The sequence below is a fragment of the Ailuropoda melanoleuca genome, chromosome 3, assembly GCF_002007445.2.
Source record: "Ailuropoda melanoleuca isolate Jingjing chromosome 3, ASM200744v2, whole genome shotgun sequence".
Classification (NCBI taxonomy): domain Eukaryota; kingdom Metazoa; phylum Chordata; class Mammalia; order Carnivora; family Ursidae; genus Ailuropoda; species Ailuropoda melanoleuca.
The window spans coordinates 105,376,567-105,399,215 of record NC_048220.1 but is presented as its reverse complement, the minus strand read 5'-3'; the positions used below and the strand labels follow the sequence as shown (position 1 = coordinate 105,399,215).

The 22,649-nt window shown below is 53.8% G+C and overlaps 1 protein-coding gene across 10 annotated transcripts in view; it reads right to left on the bottom strand.

The window, feature by feature from the left end:
* Positions 1-22,649, bottom strand: part of TNIP1 (TNFAIP3 interacting protein 1) — a 49,217-nt gene that overhangs the window by 5,232 nt on the left and 21,336 nt on the right. For 7 of the 10 annotated variants that reach the window (XM_034656844.1, XM_034656849.1, XM_034656850.1 and 4 more), the window contains 11 exons: positions 22,092-22,226; positions 20,657-20,742; positions 19,222-19,320; positions 16,489-16,680; positions 12,820-12,914; positions 11,121-11,241; positions 7,034-7,123; positions 5,145-5,210; positions 4,853-4,984; positions 2,635-2,763; positions 631-762 (listed from right to left, as the gene is read on the bottom strand). In XM_034656844.1, the coding sequence (XP_034512735.1) occupies positions 631-762; positions 2,635-2,763; positions 4,853-4,984; positions 5,145-5,210; positions 7,034-7,123; positions 11,121-11,241; positions 12,820-12,914; positions 16,489-16,680; positions 19,222-19,320; positions 20,657-20,742; positions 22,092-22,226 (1,277 nt within the window). The remainder of the gene's footprint in view (positions 1-630; positions 763-2,634; positions 2,764-4,852; positions 4,985-5,144; positions 5,211-7,033; positions 7,124-11,120; positions 11,242-12,819; positions 12,915-16,488; positions 16,681-19,221; positions 19,321-20,656; positions 20,743-22,091; positions 22,227-22,649) is intronic. The other 3 variants (XM_002920756.4, XM_019801286.2, XM_034656846.1) reach the window with 2 other exon arrangements.

Here is a 22,649-nt window from a genome sequence, read left to right as displayed (position 1 = left end):
GGCAACAGTATCCAGCTAGACTTTAATACTGTTTTTCTTTCACTGTATTTATTGCTTACAGCTACCTTCCATTTGTGGCAAGTACTAAGCAGTGTTTTCCATTTCTAGTAGTGATATAAAGTTCCTTTTTAAATATATTTATTGAAAGTGATTTATTTAAAATTTATTTATTTTTAAAAGATTTTTATTTATTTATCTGACAGAGAGAGAGAGAGGACACAAGCAAGGGGAATGGCAAATGGAGAGGGAGAAGCAGGCTCTCCACTGAGCAGGGAGCCCAATGTGGGGCTGGATCCCAGGACCCTGGGATCATGACCTGAGCCGAAGGCAGTCACTTAACTGACTGAGCCACCCAGGTGCCCCTAAAACTTATTTTTAAAATACCAGGTAAATAATAGCACAGCTCGGGTATAGAGATGGTTAAATAAAAAAGGTGGCAGGGGAATGACCTAGTTAGGGACACAGTGCCAGAAAGGATAAGCCTATAACCAGCCAGGGGTCCTGGCCAACAGCCAGAAGGTGGACTGCTAATTAGAGTTTCCACATGATTCCAAGCTCATCCTGGCTCCTTAGGAATGCTCCAGCTCCACACTCAGCACCTCCTACCTGACCTCATCCTCTCGGGCTCACCTGCTGTTTCAGCAATTCGTTCTGCATGACCAGCTCCTGTTTCCTTAGGAGGCCGCCAGCTCCTTCTGGGCCCCCAAATGCTGCTGATGGAGAGGAGGGGGAGGCCTGGATGCTCAGGGCTTCCTCCAGGGCCTGGGATCGGGAAGAAGGGAGACAGGCCCATCAGCAGAAGCCCTGGAAGTCTGGCCTCATTGGAGAGGTCATCTTCAGTGACCCCCTTCCTGACATTAGTGACGATACTAAATGCTACCACCAGTACTATTTAGTAAGTGCTACCCTATTTATTCATCCTATACACACATCATATCGTTGGATCCTCTCCACGGGCCTATGAAGAAAAGACTATGACCGTCACGTCCATTTGACAGATGTGAAAACTGAGCTTCAGAAAACCGTGATGTGTCCAAAGTCACATAGCTTAAAAGCAGGCTAACCGAGGGGGCCTCACCTAGAAGGGAGAAGCTCCCCTTCCCTAAGCAGGTGCAGCTCACTTCCTAGCACCCAGACCTAGAGAGAATATTAAGTCCTTCGGGGAAGCTTCCATGTCCTCAACCACTGCCTTGCCCTCAGATTCTTCAGCTTTCCAAACCCATGGCTACCAAGCCTGACTTTCTGTCCCCAGCTCTTCTGTAGTCAGATTACACTGGAATTTAATTTCGACTATTATTTAATATTTTGCCTTTCTAAGCCTGAAAATGGGCTGAAACATCACGAAATAACATTTTGGAAATAAAAAAGAAAAGCATCCTGATTCTACCATGCTCACAAAATACTTTCCTTTATGGAAGCACTGTGCTCAGAGCTTCTTAAAAGGTCCCTATTAATGGGTTTTCTCCTTCAGCTTGGTTAACGTGTTACCCGAGAACTCTGGAACCCCGCTCGGGACCCACCACACTCATCACCACCTGGACATTAGCCCCCAGCACGGCACCCACAATGCCTCACTAGACAGTGGGGGGATAAAGAAAACCTCCCCCAACTTGGACTTGGGTCCTGCTTAGTGTCCTTGATTCTCCCAGAAACCCACGGAAACTGCTGAGCCAAAGGTAAGCCCCAGACGTTGGAGGGGAAGTTACGGCTCCACTTCACCCTCCTGCTCCATCTGCCTCTCTCTCAGATGAGAAGACTGAGGTCCAGGGACAGGGAGAGGCTTGCCTGAGGTCACAAGCAAAGCAGGGCACTTGCCTTGCATCAGTCGCCCACATGTGTGTCTCTGTCCCCCACTATGCCAGGGAAACCCGGAGGGGCAGTGATCCAGCCTGAGTGACCTCTAGGGTCCAGCACCATGTGCAATACCGTGCCCGGATTTAGCCCCCCGACTCCCCCAGCTCGGGACAGGTCATTCTTTTCTCTGAGAACAGGTCCCAAGGTTCCCCAGACTCAGCAAAATCAATGCCTATCAAAGCCCAAAACCAAAGAGAAAGGGTTCCCCCTAGCAGAGCTGGGGCCCTGTGAACATGCCAAACTCAAGCCACAGCCTGCTGGGGGCAAGGTTAGGGGGCAGAGGGGAGGAAGGCAGACAGACAGAAAAGGAGGCAAAGATGAACCACAGACAACTCTTCCAGGCTTTTGGAGAACGTTTTCTTTCAAAGCTTCCTCTTGTCAGCTCGCTCCTTTAACCCCTGTGCTAGAAGGTGTCCAACCAGGGTTCAGATGGCAAAACTGAGGCTCAGAGAGGCTGGAGTGGCGAAGCTGGGGCTAGCACCAGCCCCCAGAGCCAGCCTCACCCCTACCCACTCGCCTTGGCTCGAAGCAGCGAGTATCTGCTTTAAAATCCAGCCTCCACCCAGATGCCCGGTCTCCCTGGGTCCCGATCCCCGGGCAGGAACCCTTGGGCCTCTGCTCATCCACTCCCTTCAGCAGGTGTTTCCCGAGCATGTGCTTGGTGCCAGGCACTGTGCCAGGCGCTGGGGGCACAGAAGCTGGTGAAGAGAAGCACCTCCCCCTGCTGGAGGGGAAGACAGATCATCAAACAGGCCATCGAAGGAGACGCAAGGCGCCCACCTTGTTGAGCCTCTGGATCTCCTTTTCCTGGTACTCCCGCTGCCGGGTGAGTGGGCTCAGCTGATCCTGCAGGTACTTGACCTTCTGGCGCAGCTCCTTGGCCTCCGCTGTCAGCTGCTCCTTGTCGGTCTGCAGGGAAATGGGGCTGGTCAGCAGGAAGCCCCTCCGGAAGGCCTGAACTCCCTGCATCGCCAGCCCCAGCCCTCGGTCAGCCCTGCCTCCTCTCGGCCTCTCCCTCAGCAGCCCCCAGTGCTCACGTGATGACACCACGCAGGGCAGCAGAGCCATAATGCCCACTGCATCCTGTCCTCAAGGAAAAGGCAGCTCAGTTCAGTGAAAGACTCCGGGTTCTGATACCAGCTCCTTTGCCAACGAGCCAAGACCTTGGCCACTGTCACAGTACTCTCTGGTCTATGCTCACCTAGCTGCCATGGCTTGGGGGCTCTTAACGTGAATCACGGATGGGTGTCAGGAGGTCTGTGAACCCCAAAACGGGATGCAAAATTTTGCTGTGCCATTTTCTAGGGAGAAGAGCCATAGTTGCCACGAGATTTGCACAGGGCTCTTCTGTGATACACAGAAGTGATCAGCCACTGAGAATACCTAAAGAACCTTTTAGCTCTTACAGTCTCTAAGCCGAGGAGAGAAGACACTTAAAGAAATAAACGCAGCATAAAACGTAGACAGTGTTCCTCCACAGAGAAACAAAGTACTGCTAGGTGAAAAGAAAGAACGTCACAGCTGAGAAGAAACCAGGAGGGCTTCAAGGTGGAAGCTCACTATGGAACAGACAGGACTCCTTCACTACAGGGGGCCACAGCTGGACTGGCCTTTAGAGAGCATCAAATCCTAATTCCTGATGTTAAGGGAACAAATGTCCAGAGAGGGGAGGTGACTTACCTAAGGCCACACAGTGAGCTGGGGCTAGAAGCCAGGTCTCCTCATTCTGGTGCTCTCTCTCCCCTTGCAAGTCAAAGCAAGTGTTTCAAACAGGGGAGGTCAGCCAGAGAACGGGGAGAGCAGCCTTGGGCAGACCTTGTGGGAGGTGTTCTGGACTCCCGCTTGAGTGGCTCCAGGATCAGCATGGCCTCTATCACCATGTGTCCTTAACACAGGGCCACCTCCTTCTAGCTAACAGGGAGCACTGCCCCATTCCAGGGACTTATCTCACCCACCAATGCAAGCTAGGGGAAGGGACCAAAGAGCCAGGGGTCTGGCGGACAGTCCCAGACGTGAGTGCACTCGGAGGAAAGATAGGAGGTGTCCTCCCTAACTAACACACACCTTCAAGGCAAGGCAAGGTCGCTGGGGCAGGCTGACCCCTCAGATAAAGCCCTGAGTGTCACCTGCTGACAGGGAACTCCAAAATGCAATTCGTGTTGAAAATGGCCATTTTCAAGCTAGGCAAAAGCAGACTGTGCCCAGTTCCCATGAAGGGGAAGATGCTATAAATACAATCTTAGAGTCTGGGGGTCCAGTGGCCTTTCCTCTTTAAGCTGTCCCAGTATCCTGGAAGGCCTTGGCTGCTATCAGTCACACTCTGATGGATCAGAGGCTGTGTCTTCAAGGGACGCGCTCCTGGCCCCCCTCAGATTGAACCTGGTTCGCCTTTATGCCCTCTTCCTGGAACTTCTCCTGTGATACTTGAAGACACTTGTATGTATTTGCTTCTGTAATGACTTGTTTCCCGTTTCTTCCCCACCCACTGATCTGTTCCCTGCTGAGTCTCTGAGCCCAGCACGGCGCCAAGTGCACGCTCTGTTGAACAGTGGCTGGACGAGTGAAGAAAGGGAGCTCTGTCTAATATTTTACAGCCCCCCACCGAACAGCCATCACTACTCTAAACATTCAGCAGCAGCTCACTGCCATCAAGCGCGCGAGCTGCCTGCGTGTGTCTCTTTCATAGTCTGTGCTTCCCAGCACGGTTCCCTAGTCCGCAACATTTCAACTGAACAAGAAGCTCTTCTGCATGCAAACACGAAAATATAGAAAACAATAGCTAACCCAATCTCCTCGATCTTCAGATGGGAAACTGAGGTACAGGGAAGGAAAATGCTTTTGCTGTGGCCACACAGCCCTTAGCGCTAGAGCCAGAGCTGGAACCCCCAGGCCCCCCGACTCCAGCCCCGCCGTCTATTCACTACATTGAGCTCTCGGCTACTGGGCCGGGGAGAGAGGCCTCCCGCCCGGAACCGGCAGCGACCAGCAGTCAACTTGCCTCCTCCATTTCAATCTTGGACTTGGCCAGGAGGAGCTTTCGGTCAAAGTCACGCTGCTTCTGCTCCCGCTCAGCCTCCAGGTCAGTCACCTGCTTCTGTAGGTCCGCCAGCTTCTGGCGCAGCTCAGTGATCTGGGTTCAAAGGAAGAGAGGGGGAGTGCGTGAGGGAAGGGGTGAACCTCCAAGGTTCAAAGCTCCTGAGAAGGAAGCAGCAGGCGGGAGACCGGGGAGGCCCCGAGAGCACAGCCAGGAACCGGGGACTCAGCCATGAGTCCCCATCACCCCACTCTACCTTCTGCTCGTACTGCTGCTTCATAGACCGGAAATGCTGGTCCCACTGCTTGTTCACCTCGAGCAGCTGTGGGGAGAGACGGGGTAGCAGGAGACAAGCAGTGAAGGCACAGGGAGGGACGACTCGGCACAGCCTGGCTGCCCACGGTGCGCGCGGTGTGTGCGGGAGACCGCCGGCCACGGACGCTCTGCTGCCAACGCTCCCTCCTTGAAGACTCGGCGTTCCCCGAGAAGGAAGCTTTATCCTCTCCAGGGAAGCGAGACTAACACCAAAGGAGCAGCACATAATTTTGGTGTACAGGTACACGACACGTGCAACCTGGGATCGCGCAGGAAAGCTTCCCGCTCCCATTTTCCTTAACCCTGACAACGAATCCTGGAGAAGCACGTGCGTGAGTGTGTGTCGGTACACACGCACCGGCTGGCCGTCTCAGCAACGTGGGTGACAGCAAAATCGAGAGGACTACCGACGTGTAGGAGATGTGTTAAGAAAATTACCCTATAACCTGAAATCGAGGCGCTGTGCAGTTTTTAAGAAAATCAGACCCCTAATACTCTGCGGCATTTCTAAGATGACCCGAATTATTTGCCATACGTGACACAACAGTTCCTCAGGGGAAAAAAACAATCCTACGCCATTAGATACATAAAACAATGGGAAAAGCTATCCGTTTCAGACACATTAACATACAATAAAGAGTACTCAGAAGGGAAGAAATAGAGTGTATGTTTCATACGTTAATAACTACCCTCAAAGATATAGTTAATTTTGAAGGAGAAAAGAAAAACAGTAATCTGCAATCATGCAGTATCGAGGATATAATTTTTTCTGCTTATTTTAAAAAACGGATTACACATTAGTAAGTACCTAATAAAACTTTGGGCCATTGCCAACACGTGGGCATCGCTAGGTGGTGAGATTCTAATTATTTTTCTAATGAGCATCATATTACTTTTGTCATCAGGACAAACACCTTACAGCAATACAAAAAGAAAACCAAAACTGATATACACGTAAGCAAAAGACTGATGGCGGCCTGACTTGCAAATGGGCTGGAGGCCCAGGAAGGGCAGCAAGGCCCAGGAATCCGGAGGAGAAGCTGAGCTGTGTGGGGAGGAGCAGCAAGACAACAGATAGGATTGGGCTTCCACCTCCAGTCTCGAAACAGTGGCCTGGGGTGGGAGATGGAGGAGGCACATGGGCACAGCCTCCATTCTGGAGACTTCCAGCTGGTGAGAAGCAGTGCTACAAGAAGGCATCGGACCCTCTCCTTCTGTAACAGTCCCTCCCTGACCCCGCTGCATGGTGACAGAGGGGCCCTAGGCCCCCCATTCCTGAAGCTGCCACCTGCCTACCTTATCACAGCCTCCTTCCACTATCCAGGGTGTACCAGGGGGGCACTCCTAAACTATCCCCCTGCCAACAATTTCAGGCCAGGCCCCAAATGCCACCTCTTCCGAGTGACCCTTGTAGGCAAGGGAACTGATTAAGAAACAAGAGCCCGGGGGCACCTGGGTGGCACAGCGGTTAAGCGTCTGCCTTCGGCTCACGGCGTGATCCCGGCGTTGTGGGATCGAGCCCCACGTCAGGCTCCTCTGCTGTGAGCCTGCTTCTTCCTCTCCCACTCCCCCTGCTTGCGTTCCCTCTCTCGCTGGCTATCTCTATCTCTGTCAAATAAATAAATAAAATCTTTAAAAAAAAAAAAAAGAAACAAGAGCTCAGGACAAGACAGCAGGTCTCTCCCATGGGCAGATGGCTCCCTGGTCACCATGGCAACTCACCATGGTGATCTGGGACGAGACAGGGGCTGAGGGAGGGCCTTTGTCCTGCCAGGCCCAGGAGGGACGGAGGGCTTTCCCTGACTACCACCAGCCCCGCTAGCTGCCTACCTCAGTGCGCTGCTGTTCCAGCACCTTCACCTTCTTCTCAGTCGCAGCCAAGGCCCCCGCCTCTGGGATCTTCCCTGCTGCCACACAAGCCTGGGGAGAACCACACAAGGACTCAGCAAAGCCTCCAAGAACAGTTCTGTCAGCCACTCAGTGCTCCTCGAAGGCCTTTACTCAGGGACCCAGGCCTCGGTCTCCCGCTTCTCTACTCTGCCCACCGGCCAGGACACTGCTACACATCCCAGCCATGACTAAGGCTGCTTTGGAAAGTCTATCCAGATCATCATTCCTCCTCCCCTGCCCTCCTGCCCTCTGCTCCTCTTCCCATGGCCACTTCTTCCCCGGCTCAGACTCTATCCCTAAGGAACTACCACCGTCCCCCACCCAACATCAACCAAAAATCCTCAGACTTAGAAGGCAAGAGTTATAGATTTTTTAAACATTTTATACAATGTTTACTTAAAAAGTTTTTTAGAAAGATATGGAACACAGATGTGTCTGTGTGATCAGTACGTGTATGCATGCTTCCTAGCTCTGTCCTGCGAGAGAGCTTAGCGCAGTGACACTCCAGTCTCCAGTAGCAGCGAGCACATGTAGTACCCAGATCCTGGTTTCTACATGCTGTTCTCCAACAAGAAGAGACAGAGTTCCTGAGAGAAGTGGTTGACTCCAGGGGCAGGGAAGTATCTTGTGCCAGAAAATAAGAAAGGGCTGGGGTGTCTGGGTGGCTCCGTCGGTTAGGCATCCAACTCTTGGTTTCGGCTCAGGTCATGATCTCGGGGTTGTGAGATCGAGTCCAACGTCGGGCTCTGTGCTGGGTGTGGAGCCTGCTTGAGATTCTCTCCCTCTGCCCCTTCCCCCACCTCTCTAAAATAAATAAATCTTAAAAAAAAAAAAAAAAAAAAAATGCTCAATAATAATATGAAGAAGAAGAAAGGCATGTCTCATGGGCGTAGGAGACAACTTGAAAGAGCTTCCTATGGCCAAAGCTGGAACAATTTGAACAAAAATATAAATCATGGTTGTATTGGATTGTAACCCGAAGAATAAAAAAAAATCCTTGAGTCCATAAGTGGTAGAAAGGAATAGCTGAATAAATAAATAAGTGGGGGGGGGGCGCCTGGGTGGCTCAATCATTAAGCATCCGCCTTTGGCTCAGGGCGTGATCCCAGAGTCCTGGGATTGAGCCCCACCAGGCTCCTCTGCTGGGAGCCTGTTTCTTCCTCTCCCACTCCCCCTGCTTGTGTTCCCTCTCTCGCTGGCTGTCTCTCTCTGTTAAATTAATAAAATCTTTAAAAAATAAATAAATAAATAAATAGATAGATAGATAGATAGATAGATAGATAGATAGATAGGTGGGGGAGAAGGGATGACTCTCCCTTACAGAAGAATTCCAATTACTGAATATAGAAGGAGCGAGGGAAATTCAAAATCTACTATGGTAATGATGACCTCTGCAGGCGAGACCCATCATGGATACTAAAGTTAGTGAGAACTGTAAGGAGAAACAGGACATTTGCACAGACTTAAAGTTTCTCCTCAAAAAGAAGTATTTATTAACTACAAGGGGAGAACTGGTCCCTCTATTGTGGAGAAACTGACACACACCCCCTTAGCCACACAATCAGCGTGGACAGTGATAAGACACACAGATGTCATGTGCCCCTGCCAGGATGCACCAGGAAGCACCCGGCGTCACTCCTGTGGTGTCCTCATCATCCAAGTGCACACCCTTCACCTAATCACAGTTCAACCCTCAGGGACGCGCTACAAAATCACTGGCCTGTAGATCTCCAAAGCGTCAAGCTCCTGAAAGACAAGCCGTGGCTGGGACCGGTCAGGGACTGGAGGAAGCTAAGGAAATGTGCGGTCCCGGACAGGCGGTGCCTGCACAGATAGTGCAGGGGAAGGACACGAGTGAGAAACTGGCGAAATCTGAACAAAGTCTATAGTTTAGATAATAATATTGTTTATTTTCTAGTTTCGATCACTGAACCGCAGTTATGTAACTTGTTAATGGGGTACGGGAATTCTCTGAACTACTTTTGCAACTGTTCCATAAATCTAAAGTTATCTCAAAATAAAGTTTAAAAACAATTTTTTTTTGAACTAGGAAATGTTGGGGCAAAAAAGCAGAAGATTTGGAGGCCAGCAGTGGAGTGCTGGCTCTCACTCCCAGGCCAGCACGAGGCCGAGACCCACACACCTTCTGGACCTTGGTACAGGATCAAAGATGGGCTCCGAAGGCCCCCAACCTCTGGTAGCCTGTGGGCTTGTCAGCATTTGTCCTGGGGTCACTGCCCACATCCTCTCTATCCCCTGCCTTCCTTCACCCTTTGCACTTCCCCAGGCCCTGGGTCGGAGTTGGGGGGAGGTGGGCCATGAGGGCAGAACTCGCGAGGCTCCAGTGCCCCCTGCAGGCTAAGGGCTGTCAGCACACCTCAAAAACCAGGGTGGTAGGTGAGCAGGCAGGGGGAGCCCTCCAGGGGACCTCACCTTTAAGGAAGGCGGGAGATGGGTCTGCCCCTAGAAGCCTGCTACCTCCTTACAGGGCAAGGAGGAAGGGGATGGGGCTCCTGGGGGTTACACCCTTAACCTCCACAAAGAAAAGAAGAGTCAGGCCACCTGGCTGTGGGCACCAAAGCTGCCATTAAAAGTAACAGCTAACGTTCATGGGTTACCACGTGCCCAGCGCTAAACCTACTTTACAGCTATCACGTCACTGCACCCTCCCACCATCCTTTGAGGCCAGTGTTAACCGCTTCCATTTTACAGAAGAAACTGAAGCCACATGGTTGGCTTACGTAACTCATCCAAGGTGGCCGTGCTGGCAAGAGGTGGGGCCAGCACTCAAGCCACATGTGGCTCCAGAGTGCTAAGAAGAGCTGGACCTTCGGGGAGTCGAGCCACACGAGTTGACACCGAAGGGCTGGGGAAAGGGAAGAGGCCTGCCCACAGAATCCACACCCGTGGTGGCTCAGGGAACCCATGGGAGATCAGGGGGCTCCACCAGTCACTTCCGCAAGAGGAAGGCCAAGGCAGGCTCTGTCCGGAGGGGTAAATGGGGGGGAGGGAGGGGCTTCATGCGCCGGAGTTCAGAAGGCCATTTATCAGCATGCTTCTCTGCCACACCACTGGTCTGCTTGCTAGCAGGTGATGCAGGGATCCTGGTGACAGGAAGTCACGTGACCTCTCCACACCTGCCACGGCTGTGTCATGGAGTAATCGCCCCGGCCCTGCCTAGCATACGTGTGGAACAGAGATCCAAATAGGATGACGGATTTGCAAGCCCTGGGTAAGTTCCACATTGCCACATAGTAACAAGGAATTAAGTTATTAAGATAATCGCTGCTATTACATAGGTGTGGGGTTTGTTAAAAACATTGAGTCCTGCTGTGCAGCCATTAAACCCCATTAAAAGGGGAAAACATGTCAGGAAAAAGCTGGGGCTCAGCTCTGCAGGAAGGGGAAAGGCACGGACTGGGCAAGGGAGGAGAGCCAGCCCCTGCGTGGGAACTGGATGTGAGCCACAGCTGGGAGCGGCCGTGTGAAGGAGTGCCAGGCCATGGCAATGTCAGCTAACCCCCTCTTCTCTCCAGGTCAGTGGACGCAGGACACAATCCCAGGAGATTACCAGGGTCCCCTGAGGGGCTTTCTCAACCGAACACCCTAATTCTGCCAGGAATATCTGAGATGTTGAACTGACTTTTGAGATCCACCCATCAGAGACCTTCACAAACGGGAACATGTTTAGGGAATGTGCCCAGACTGAGTGAAGGACTCGACACCACTTTCTATGAGCAGTGGCCGAAGGAACTGGAGCTACTCAGCCTGGAGAGGAGAAGGCCCGTGAGGGCCACCGAGCCGTGGTCATGGCCAGCAGGCCGAGTGTGCATGCCAGGGGATGGGAGGCTGAATGAGGGCTGAGGAGTGGAAGTTCCAGGGGCGTGGACTGTCAGGCTAAGCCAAGGAGACGCCATCTAATGAGAACCTTGTAACAGGGGAGCTGGCTGCAGCAGGAGGTGGTGAGCTCACCGCCACGGGACCCTGGTGACCGAGGATGCCGTGGAAAGAGTCTCTGGGCACGTACCTGCTGCTGTCCGGCCACCCCCTTCTTGCCCGCGCCTTCTATCTTTGGTGCGCCTGGCTGCCCACAGGCATCCTCTTTGCCGCAGCTCCTCAGCAACTTCTTGAGCTCCAGGTTTTCCTCCCTGGGTCAGAGGCAAACAGAGAGGTCACATTGCTGGCCCTGCGTAAAGGAGGCTGGGGTCCTCGGACATTCTACTCATCTGAAGTGTAGCTGCATCCTGGAGAAGAAGGAGGGACCCCAAAACCTGCCCTTGGGGAGAACAAAAGAAGGCATCCCTAGGTCCCTTTGCTGGCAATCTGGGCTCCTCTAGAAGTCTCTGGTCATCAACAGCACGGTTTCCCAATTGTGGGAGGTCTGCATACATGAGATCTCCAGGATGCATCCAAACCTGCATTAAACGGCCCTGATCGAGTTTCCAGGGAGAAAGTTACACCTTTTCCAATCAGCTTCAAACCTCCTGTGTAGAGCATGGAACAGTCTCAGCTGAGGCTAACAGGTCTGGAGCTCTCCTCCAGGACGTGCTGGTCTGCCTTGTTCACAGGGAGAGGGCAGGCTTCAGGCTCAGAGCGCCCTGTGGGCCACGGCACTTTGCCAGAACTTAGTAACACCCCTCCATGTTCACTGTATTTATTTTTGGGGCTGTCTTCTATTGATTGCAGGTAATGCTGTTTTCTATTAACTCCAAGTTTTATTTATTCTGTTAACTGCATGTTTTCTTTATCATAATTTTAAGTAAAAACATGATTCAAAGCAAATTCTTAAACCAACAAGGTAGGTGACATAGGACATAATAAAAAGTGTTGATGTGGGTTCAGGCATGACTGAACTAGGGAAAATATTTATGTTGTATTTGCCAGCTAAGTTTCCATGTCATAATAGAAAAATGGAGAAGTCAAGTGGCTTTCCAAAGGTCACACAGCAGGGACTTGCGCTCTTGCCTTCTAGCCATGAGTCTTTCCTCCAGCCTGGGGTCTCAGATCCATGAATGGAGTCGGTATGGCTCTGAAACTCCCAACTGTTTGGCCCTCTGGAAATAATAAATATATGCTGACTCCAAATGGCACAGTGACTCCGTAGTTACACGCCGCACTCTCTGGGCCTCAGTCTCCCCCTCAGCACAGTGCGGGGTCTGACCTGCATAATCTCGAAGGGCCCTTCAAACTCTGACAGTCAAGAGAGTGTTTCTCAAGTATGATCCTGGGTCTACCTACAGCGTAATCACAGAGGTCTTTGGGAAAATGCCTAAGCCTGCCTCACACCCACTGAATCAGGATCTCAGCGAGGAGGGAGGGGTGGGAGTGTGAACGTGTAATGCCTTCCCTGACCCTCAGTGATCCTGGGGGGTCAGAGAGAGCCAGGAGGCAAATGAGGGAGCCCTGACTGTTAGCAGGAAAACAGCGGGACACGATGGTGACCAGCAGAGGGCAGCAAAGCCCTGAGCCCTCGCCCGCGGCTGTTAACAGGCTAAGGGAGCAAGTTCCCAAGGAAGGGGTGCAATTTGTACAGACCTTCTTCTGAGGCTCTTAAGACACTCTAGAATGATATTAAAAGGGCCAGAGAAGGTACCCAAAGAGAAGGACCAAGGGACCTGACATCCACAGCCTCAGAGCCCTCAGTCCTCCGCCCAGAAAACGGTGCCAGGCACTACCCCTCTCCTCCTGCCCGTCTGACTCCTGGCTCCTGAGGAGCTTGGACTTACCGCAGCCTCTCAGCAGCCTGATCCCGCTGTTCCAGGCCCTTGTCCAGCTTGGACTTCAGGGCCTCATTCTCCTTCCGAAGCTGCTCACACAGGGTCTGCAAGGCAGAGAGGCAGACGGGGGACAAGGTGAGGGAAGGGGTGCATCCCAAATGCAGTTTGATGATGGAGGACAGGGGAGGGGCCACAGCCACACCAGGTCCCAACACATTATCCTCTTTGCATGGCTTCAGACAGTCCCTCTCAGGACAGCTGGGAACCCAGGTGCTGGGCCCATGCAGGCTCCTCTATGCATCCTCTCCCTCAGAGCCAGCCATGAGGATGCCTGACCAAGAATCAGCCACAGGGCCTTCTGGTCTAGCTAGGCAGAGGGCTCTGCCCCTCCTCCTCTTCCACTGCTGTCCCCACAGCATAGAACACTCTTCCTCACCAGGCCTCCCCCAGCTGACTTCTACTCCTGCTTCAGGTCTCAGCCTAAATATCGCTTTGCCGGAGAAGTCCTCCCCGATTCCCCTGCCTTGGGTGAGTGAGGCCACTGCATTATCCTCGCTCACAGCCCCTGCTCTCACCCTGTTTAGGACTTGTGACGAGTACAGTTGAAGAACCACCAGTCTGTGAGCGCCTGGAGGCCCAGGATCCCCTCCCCACTCTCCCAGCTCCGGACCTAGCACAGCCAACACTTAACTCTGCTGAAGGCTGGCCCAACCGCGTGACTGAGCGGCGCAGTGAAGGAAAGAACGAGTGAGGAGCGAAGTCCTAGCGGGCCTGTGAGCTAGTCAATCTGGATACTGTCAGAGGCTTCGGTGTGGTCAGACGACAAGGCAGGGCATTCAGTCAAGACCTCAGCAAGTTCTCAGGTGCGGCCCGGGCTTGCCTCACTTCTGAGACACAGTTCCCTCCTCTCCGCATGGGGACAACGGTTCCTCTCTGCCTCCTTTACAAACAAGACCCTGTGGCCTGCCAGTCCCCTGATGCTATCTGAGGGCTCCTGCTGGGAGTGCAGCGAGGTGGGGAGGGGGGCATGGAAGATGGGACGGCCAGGCCCAGGGCCTCACGGAGAGAGAGGGCAGGGGGTGCCACCAAGGAATGTGATGCACGTGTCGCTACGAAGTTAATCTTCCGACAAATACTTGGTGAGCACGTGTCACGTCCACGGCCAGATGCTCTTCCACTCGCTGCCTCGTGAGAGCCTCACGGCTTCCCCAAAGCTGCTGAACTCATCTCTGTTTTAAAAGCGGGCCAGTGCAGGTGATGTGATTTGCATGAGGTTGCACAGCTGCTAAGTATCACCACTGGGATTACAGTCCATGTGGCAGACCTAAACTGGGGTGTCCCCCCCCCCCGCCACACCACAGGCGCAGAGAGGGGAGGGCAGGCCTGTAGCTGGGCTGGCGCACAGCTGCTGGTAATCACCGCCTCCACCTGCTCCCTTCCGTTTCCAAGTCCCGGGCTCTGCGAGATCACCTGACTACCCCTGGCCCACGAGAGTGAGCAGCAGCGACACGGGTTCACTTCTGGGCTGGCCCAGGCACAATTCTCTGGTCACTCTCCCCTATGGCTGCCTCACACCCAAAGGGTGTGAGACGCCGGGGCGTCTGTGGGCCTGGGCCGCTCAGTGACTGAGGAGCGGAAATAAGCCCCTGCCACACGGAATCTGAGGGAAAACCGTACGGTCGCCAGGGAGATTTCAGAGTTATCTGCTTCCACAGCAAAACCTAGCCCTTTCTGACTAACAGAGGGGAGACCCGGGAAGGCTGTGTGGAGGAGACAGCCTGGAAATGGAGGCTGGTGGGACACGAGGGATCCAAGGCCGAGAGGACGGAAAACTACCGTGACTGGTCCGGTGTCTAGCAGAGGCCTTGCGCCATACCTGCCTTTGACAGTGTTTGTTGAGCGAACCAAGAAACAAATCAATGAATCAATGAGGAGGAACCGGATTAATGTGCCTCCACCCACAGGCCAGGCAAATACCCAGGATGCCATGGCCCTGGGCGGGAACAGAATGTCCTGCTCCCGGTCACTAAGGGAAGGCTGGGACGAGGACTCGTGCGCTGACTATCTGCCAGTCCAGAGGGCTGTTTCCTCCGAGTCTCTGGGCAAATGCCCCGGGCACAAAACAGCCGATGGAGGGAGGAGGTCACCAAGGTCATCACCTTCCATTAAAGGGGCCAAGAGAGCTTACCTGTGAGGTCATTTGATCAATTCATTCAAAATCACTCACTCAAAAATGTGCACAAAACACCTGCTAAGTGCTGGACGCTGGGATCCAGTGGTGAGGATGACAGGTAAGGCACCTGTCCCGCCTTGTGAGGCTTATATTCTAGCAGGGGGCGCGGGGGGAAAAAATCACAGAGTAGATAAACCACCCGATAAGATAAAATTATTACAAACTATGCTAAGAGCCAAGAAGGCAACGCACACAGGAGCTTGCTACACAAAAAATACTAGAGGTAGGCAGGACTGTCTTTTACGAGGCCTGGCGTCAATTTCAAAGCCAGACCACTGACACTCAAAGTGATCTCACCGCACGCAGTGCACCATCTTCAGCTCCCCGGAGCTCGGCTTAGACACCTCTAAGCCTCTGTGATAGCAGAAAAACGTCTCCCTCAGCCTGCCCCCCCCCCCGACCCTCACAGGGTGCTCCAGTCGCTCCCCTCCACGCACACCTCCCTCACAGTGGGATGGAAGTCCTGCGTTCTCCCTGGGGTCCTCTGCCCCGCACCTCTTTCCTCATGTCTGTCTCCAGCCCGGACGCCCCTCCTGCTCTTGTCAGTCCAGCCCTTCCCAAGGTCACACACAGCAGACTCCCCCGCCACCTCCCCCATCAACAGGACCATCTTGAATGTCTGCTGACACGAATGAGACCACAGATCAGTGACAGGACGGTAACTGGCCCAGAGGGAGGAAGAAGACTTCAAGTTATGCCTTGTCACTAAGGTGACAGGCACTCGGGTCCTCTTAGAACCTCAGCTTCGCCATCTGGGAATCCTTCCCTACCCAAGGCCCTTGAGGCTAAGATCCCCTGAGTGCGGATGACCGATCCCCACGAAACCCTAACAGTGACCAACTTGCTATGTTTGAGGCCTCCCTGGGTGCTTTATTAACACAGCAATCCCATGAGGGAGGCATTCCCGACTCCATGTTACTGAGAGGGACGGTGCAGGACAGAGAGGATAAGTGACCTGTCCATTATCATACAGGGGAAAAAAAAAGTCACTACTAGAACCGAGGACCATTCTATTCTAGTCCAAGGCCTGGCCTGGCCTAGGAAGGAATCTGACTTCACTCCCATGGTGCAGGGAGGGTTGAGAGGGAGGTGAGGATGAGGCTTTGAGCATGGGATTTAGCACATGACAGACTGCGGTCTGAATCCCAACTCTTCCAACTCCGAGAGGCAGAGCTGCTGCCGACCTGCCCACATCCACGCCCCGGTGGTATCCCCAACCATGAGATTTGCATCGCCCACCCACATGTTCCAATTTCCTTCCTCTTCCTCGTGCCTTCCCACGACTTTCTTACCTTGCTCCCCACCCTGAATTAGGTAAGCCCGGAGTCAGTCCCCAACATCACCCGCCAAGGTGCCTGTGGTACCCCTGGTTCCCAGGAAGAGCAGGGGGAGGCGGGGGCAGGGAGCCCACTTGCCATCCTGGCCCTCCTCCCAGCCGCTCTCACCTGCAGGATGGAGGTGCGCTGCTCATTCTTGTGCACTTTGGAGGCCAGCCGGTTGAACTCGAGGGCCATGCGGCCCAGGTGCGTGAAGAGCTGGCTGCGGTCCGGCTCCTCGGCGCACACGCTCAGCGTGGTCTCTAGCCGCTGCAGGTGCAGCATCAGATTGCTGTCCTCATGGGGAAGGGGGCCCAAGGCCTGGCGGGAAGGAAGGGCACACGGACCACTCGTCACCGGCCATTCTCCCTCGGCTTCCCCATGCTGCATGACTCAGTTTCCCCTCTGAGCCCCGCTCAGCCCAGGGAAATTCTCTAGTTACACAGGTTCCCTGTGTGGGGCTGACTCATGGGGCAGGACCTGGGACTCCCAGGCTGCAGGCTGGCTTAATAGCAGCAGGGCCACCTTCCTCCCACACCCTGGGCCTCCCTGAGCGCCTGTGGGTAAACCACTCGTCCACCAGGCCCCCGAATCCTCCTCTACTGAATGTACACACACTCCTCCCTTCCTCTCTACCTCACGGGGTTCCTACAAGGGTGAGCTGCCATGTGAAAGCTGCAAGCCCAGGAGAGGGGGTCACTCTATCGAACACTGAGTCACTGGTTCAGGGACTTCTGACCCGGGAGCCATGCACAGACCAAAGCTGCCTGACTTTATGTCTACAGGTGTATCTTCTGGAAAACGGTCCAAGCATTCATCGACTCCTCAGAGAACCCAAGAGTCAAAACAGAGGGTTCAGAGAGTCCCAGTCTAGAAGAGTATGTAAGAAATGAAGCAAACTGGGGGCAATATAGTCCCATCTCAATAATCAATCAGTCTATCTTTAGCCACCTCTCCTCTGTCTAGAACATTTGTACAAAAGACAATGGTGCCTTAGTTATGCCAACACCATGCCCAAGGATCCTCACTGGCACCTTATAGCTCACCGCATTGTGCCCGGCTTCCCTGCAGGGTATCTGAGTCCCCACCATCCCCCTGCCCGAGCCTCCACGCACCAGGCCTCGTGCCTCCTCAGTCTTCATTCCTGAAGTATCCCCTCTGCCCACCCTTCCCAGCCCTGCCCACATTTCAGCTCCTCTAGCAGCCTCCCCTAAACATTTATGGAAGTCACAGATGTCAACGCCATGGGAAGCCTCAGGGCTCAGGCTGAGAAACCATAGTACGGGCAGAAGGAACTTGCCCGAAGTCGCCAAGTGAGTCAGTGGCAGAGCCAGGACTGGAACGTAGGCTTCTGACTCGTGATCCAGTGCCCTGCCACACTGAGCAACCTTGTCTCTGCACTCTGCGGCCTGGAAATGCCCTACAGCCACAACGGGGCGTTCAGCAAACGCTTACATAATATTGTTAGCACCTGATCCTAATAGGAGAGCTGCTTCTTCAATTCTGCATTCATTCCCCCACTGCCTCTTCCCACAAAGGGCCTGAGGTGGTGAATGCTGCTCTATTTAAGGCTCAGGAACTGCTTCATCCCTATGATTTCTCCCACCAGCCTGCAAGCTCCCAGGGGGCAGGGAGGCAGCCCAGGCACACGGTGGGTTTAAGGAGGAACTTATTAACAAGACAGAACTACTGGTCCAAGGTCATAGAGTGAAATACTCTCTGAGCAGGGGCGGCGTCTCTTCTTTTTTTTTTTTAAGATTTTATTTATTTATTTGAGAGAGAGAGAGAGAGCCAGCGAAAAAGGGAACACAAGCAGGGGGAGTGGGAGAGGAAGAAGCAGGCTCCAGTGGAGGAGCCCGATGCGGGGCTCGATCCCAGAACACTGGGATCACACCCTGAGCCGAAGGCAGACGCTTAACGACTGCACCACCCAGGCACCCCAGTGTCTCTCCTCCTTGACCAGCATCTCAGAGCCTTCGAGGAGAGAGCAGAACCTTTCTGATGCTCGGACCTGCCCGAGAGGGTTGAGGAGCTAGTGTAAGCCAGATGACCCCTTGATGGGGACGTTGCACTGGGGGACTGACAGATACAACATGCCACCAGTGAACTAAGGAGCGACATCTGTCCCCCAGTCCTTAGTAGGAGGAGGAAATAGAGACCACGGGGAAGAGTCAGGCCACTTACTGCCTCATAACCACCAAAAAATCTCACCAAAATATCTCAAAGTAGACACGGAGGGAGAAGGAGAAGAGGACGGGACTTAAAGACTTTTGAAGAATGTTCTAGACTTTTTGCAATGGTTCTCCACTAGGTCTGCCATTTTAAGAGAGCAGAGGAGGACACAGTGGGAATAAAGGCAGCAAGTAGGGTAAGGTACGGAATGAGAATGCTGGGTAGACACCCCAAGAGCTGGAGGAGTGTGTAGGTGACAGTGTGTGTGTCTGTGTGTGTGTGTGTGTACACCCCAAAGGGGAGCCCGGGAGGAACAGAGAGCCTGCATAAAAGGGTAGATCACCTGCCTCAAGCTGTTCTGGGCTTCTCTGGCCCTTTCTACTCCACCCCGGCTAGGAGCCCACAGGCCCGAAAGCTGAGTCATAGTGTGTAGGTGCCCAGCACAAGGCCGAGACCAGCAGGGCTGGCAGCGTGCCCAGGCTTTCTCAATGGCTGCGTGCCTGTATGGCCCCAGTCGGGGAAGTCACCAGCCAGGGATTTGCATATGTGAGCGAGAAGCACCCCTTGCTCCGGCCCCTCGTGTATCCCCCAAGTGACTCCAGAGTGCCCAAGGGATCTGAGCGGATCCTGTGCCTCTCCACCAGGGCCAGGTGACTGAAACAGAGAGGAGACGTGGGATTAGGTAGGTACCCGCCATCCACTCACTGTTGTGCTTCTGGCGTGGCCGCTGCTCGCTGGGGGAGAAGTCTGCTCCTCGGCGGGGACCACTTCAAATTCAGAGGAGGTGCCCTGTACAGAAAGGGAGTTAGGGACTGCCTGAGAGAAAAACACCTCGCCCCTCCTCTGGAGTCTCGTGACAGAGCCGCGATTCACCCGGGCAGCCCCTCTGCACAGAGGCTGAGCTCACAGGGCAATTCCATATCACTTCCTGTGAGACCACAGAGCAGGATTCCCAGCGGGTCTGCCCGCACCCCACTGCGTGATCTGAGATCACTTTCCCCTCCTTGGCCAGTTTCCTCATCTGTAAAACAGGGATGTCCGACCAGTAACCTTGAACTGTAGCACTTTAGACCTTGCGCTTTTAAAATGTTTTCACAGATTCCGTTATTTCTCAAAGCAACCTCCAGAGAGGTCAGAGGGTTATATCCCCTTTGGACAGATGAGAAAACTGAGGGTATGTCATTAGTTCATGCAAAAGCAGGCAACACAGACAGCAGCTAGTATGGCCACCACCAAGGCAGTCCCGTGCCAGCCTTGCCAAGCCAGTTCCAGAGATCCCAGGGGAGTGGACTGATCTGCAATAAGTCCCGAGGATACGTCAACAAATTTGGAGAGATTTTCAGGATTCACCCAAATGCAGGGTGGCCGAGGACTTCCAAACTATTCACACCTCTCAGCCGTACCAAGTAGAATGTACTGGTTGTGTAACCAACGGATAGGCCAGTGGTTCCTCTCAACCAGGACGCTGGCTCTGGGACTGCTATTAAATCTGGTCTCCAAGGACTATTCCAGCCTTCCCTCGTCCCAGGAATATGGGCAGACACGTGGAAGGATCTCTGCACTCAGCTTTAGCTGAGCCTCATGGCCACCAAGAACCCTGCTCTGGATCTCGGCCCTGCCTGGAAAGCCTCCCTTTCACCTCCATTTCCCCAATGATCTGTGCGACCTTGCAACAAAAAGCTTTTCCCTCTCTAGATCTCGTTGGTAGGAGGAAGACCCTACACAGTACGACCACTAGGGTCCCTTCCAGTCCTAGGATACCAAGAAACTTCTCGTGGCAAATCTGGAGAAGACACTTTCTGAGGCCTCTTGGAGAATGTGAGTTCCAGGTTACATCTATCCCAGCACTGTGCACGGTCAACACACGCTAGGCATTATGCAACTCAGTAGACGGGAGGCATGCCCTGTGCATCCCAGGGTCTTCCTGGTAAGTGTTAACTATGACCTTCATTTGAAAACAGGGAAACCGAGGCCCCAGGGAAACAGAGATCAACTTGCCCAGTATCACCTAGCAAGTCAAAGCCCAAGTGTTTTGACCTCAACCCTCTCTCTCCAAGTTCTCGTATCTGCCAACGGGTCCTTGAGGTCCAGGCAACTTTCAGCCATGACTCCAAATGTAACTTACGCTGGATGGAGGTTTTTGGACCGGCCCCGGTTTGTCGCTGGGGTGTGCAAGGTCAGTGGGCGGTGCTGGGCCACCTGCATCCTTTCCTGGGGAATTGAGAACACATGGATAAGCAGCAGGAAAAGGGGGAAAGCCCAAATACCACGCCCTTGAGGACAGCCTGGGCCAGGAGTTCTCAGCATTCCCTATACGAGTCTGGGAAAATGGGAGGTGGTCCCATCAGGGCTAGTAGCCTAGGGAAATGACTGGAATGATGGGGACAGAACCTGGACAGAGAGACCATCTCCTTTGGACTTGCTGGGAAAATCCCAAGGTGGTCTCTGCTCCTGGCTACCCTGGGCCTGCCTCAGTGATGACAAGGGGGACACTTTATGATTGACAAAGTATTTTTATATTTATCCTCTCAGCCAATTCTTGGGACAGCTCTGTATGTCCATTTTCGAGTAAGGAAACAGGAGACAGGGAAAGGTCACCAACCGGCCCACAGTCACACAGCCAGCCCTGGCAAAATCAGGACGCAGTCTCGGCTCTCCCTCTGACCTCCTAAAGCTGCTGGAGAGTGGCTGCACATCTCACTTGGGGGGTGGGCCCAGCGCCAAGCTGGGACTGCGAAATCACTGCTGAGCGGACGAGTGGAGGCTGGACGTCCCCACTGACCACAGCGCAGTGGACTCTGGGCTCATCACTTTCCTCCATGTGTCCATTCAGCAAATGTAACCACCAGCCAGTGGAAGACTGGCACACGGGCCTGGGCAAAGGCTGGAGGCGGGCTGCAGCAGAAGGCACCTGAGCCTCATGTGTGGGGACCTTTGCTTCCCTTGTCCCCAACCTTGCCCTGTACTCGGCGACACACTGAGGACTGCAGGGTGACTCCACTTAGGACTGCAAGCCTTCCTCATAGTCAATGCTTTCCTTTAAGAGATAGCATGTGTACCTTACACCTGAAATACACTGCAGCAGGCTAAAAGGAAATCCAGATTCTTCCATAGGCTTCAGCATCCCCCGTGGTAGAATGGAAAAAGTGGGGCCAGCCCAGAGAGCTTCGGACCCATGTGCCCACTCTGAGTGACTCGAAGTAGCTGCCTGGACCTCTACGCCTGGCACACAGCAGCTGTTCATTAAAGGTCTGCTGAACACATATGTTGCTACAGATCCCGAGGCCATGTGCTGGGTGCAGGGGACTGGGAGCCATCACTAGTGTCTGCCAGGGCCTCAGCAGTGCTGAGTCACCAGCCACTTTTGGACAGAATTATTTTGAGGTCCCTTCCACGTCTGACCTTCTGAGGACGCTGTAGACAAAAGCGGACTAGGAGGAGGGTCTGTGGCCTCAGGATCAATGGAGGAGATGTGGGTTTCCAAATTAGAAGGGAGACCACTGTTCAGGATCTAGAGGAGTCTGGGGAAAGGCGGAGGTCCACCTGGACCCCCCTCCTACCTGTGAGCTCAGCCAGGTGGTCGAAGGAGGCCAAAGAGGGAGACGGTGGTGGGAGCAGCTCGCTGTCCTTGACCAGCTCCTCTGCCTTCTGCCGCAGTCTCGATGCTTCCATCTGGGACTCTTCCAAAAGCTCCCCTGGGGAGACGACGGGGAGCAAAGGAGTGACTCAGCTTAGTACACCTGTTCTCCCAGCCCCATACCCCTAAGCCTGCTTCTGTGTGACTCCTGATGCTGGAGGCCCTGGGCTATGCCCCCACCATCACCCTGTGGGCTGAGCATCACACATACCATTCCAGCCCCCAAGCAGAGACGGGCCAGGTAAAGAAGGGGCCCCGCAATCAGGGAAAACAGGGTACAGGGGAGCCAAGAACAAACTCCTGGCCTCCAGGCACTGTCCTCCTGCCCCACTCCTGCCATAACTGGCCAGGGACTCTACAGAAAGCCAGGGGCTCTCTGAGACCAGCCATCATGGCCCCTGGGGGCTACCCACAGCTTACACCCCCCAGTCAGGGGCTGCCTGAAGGGAGGAGACCTTTGGTAATACCACCAACCCTCTGG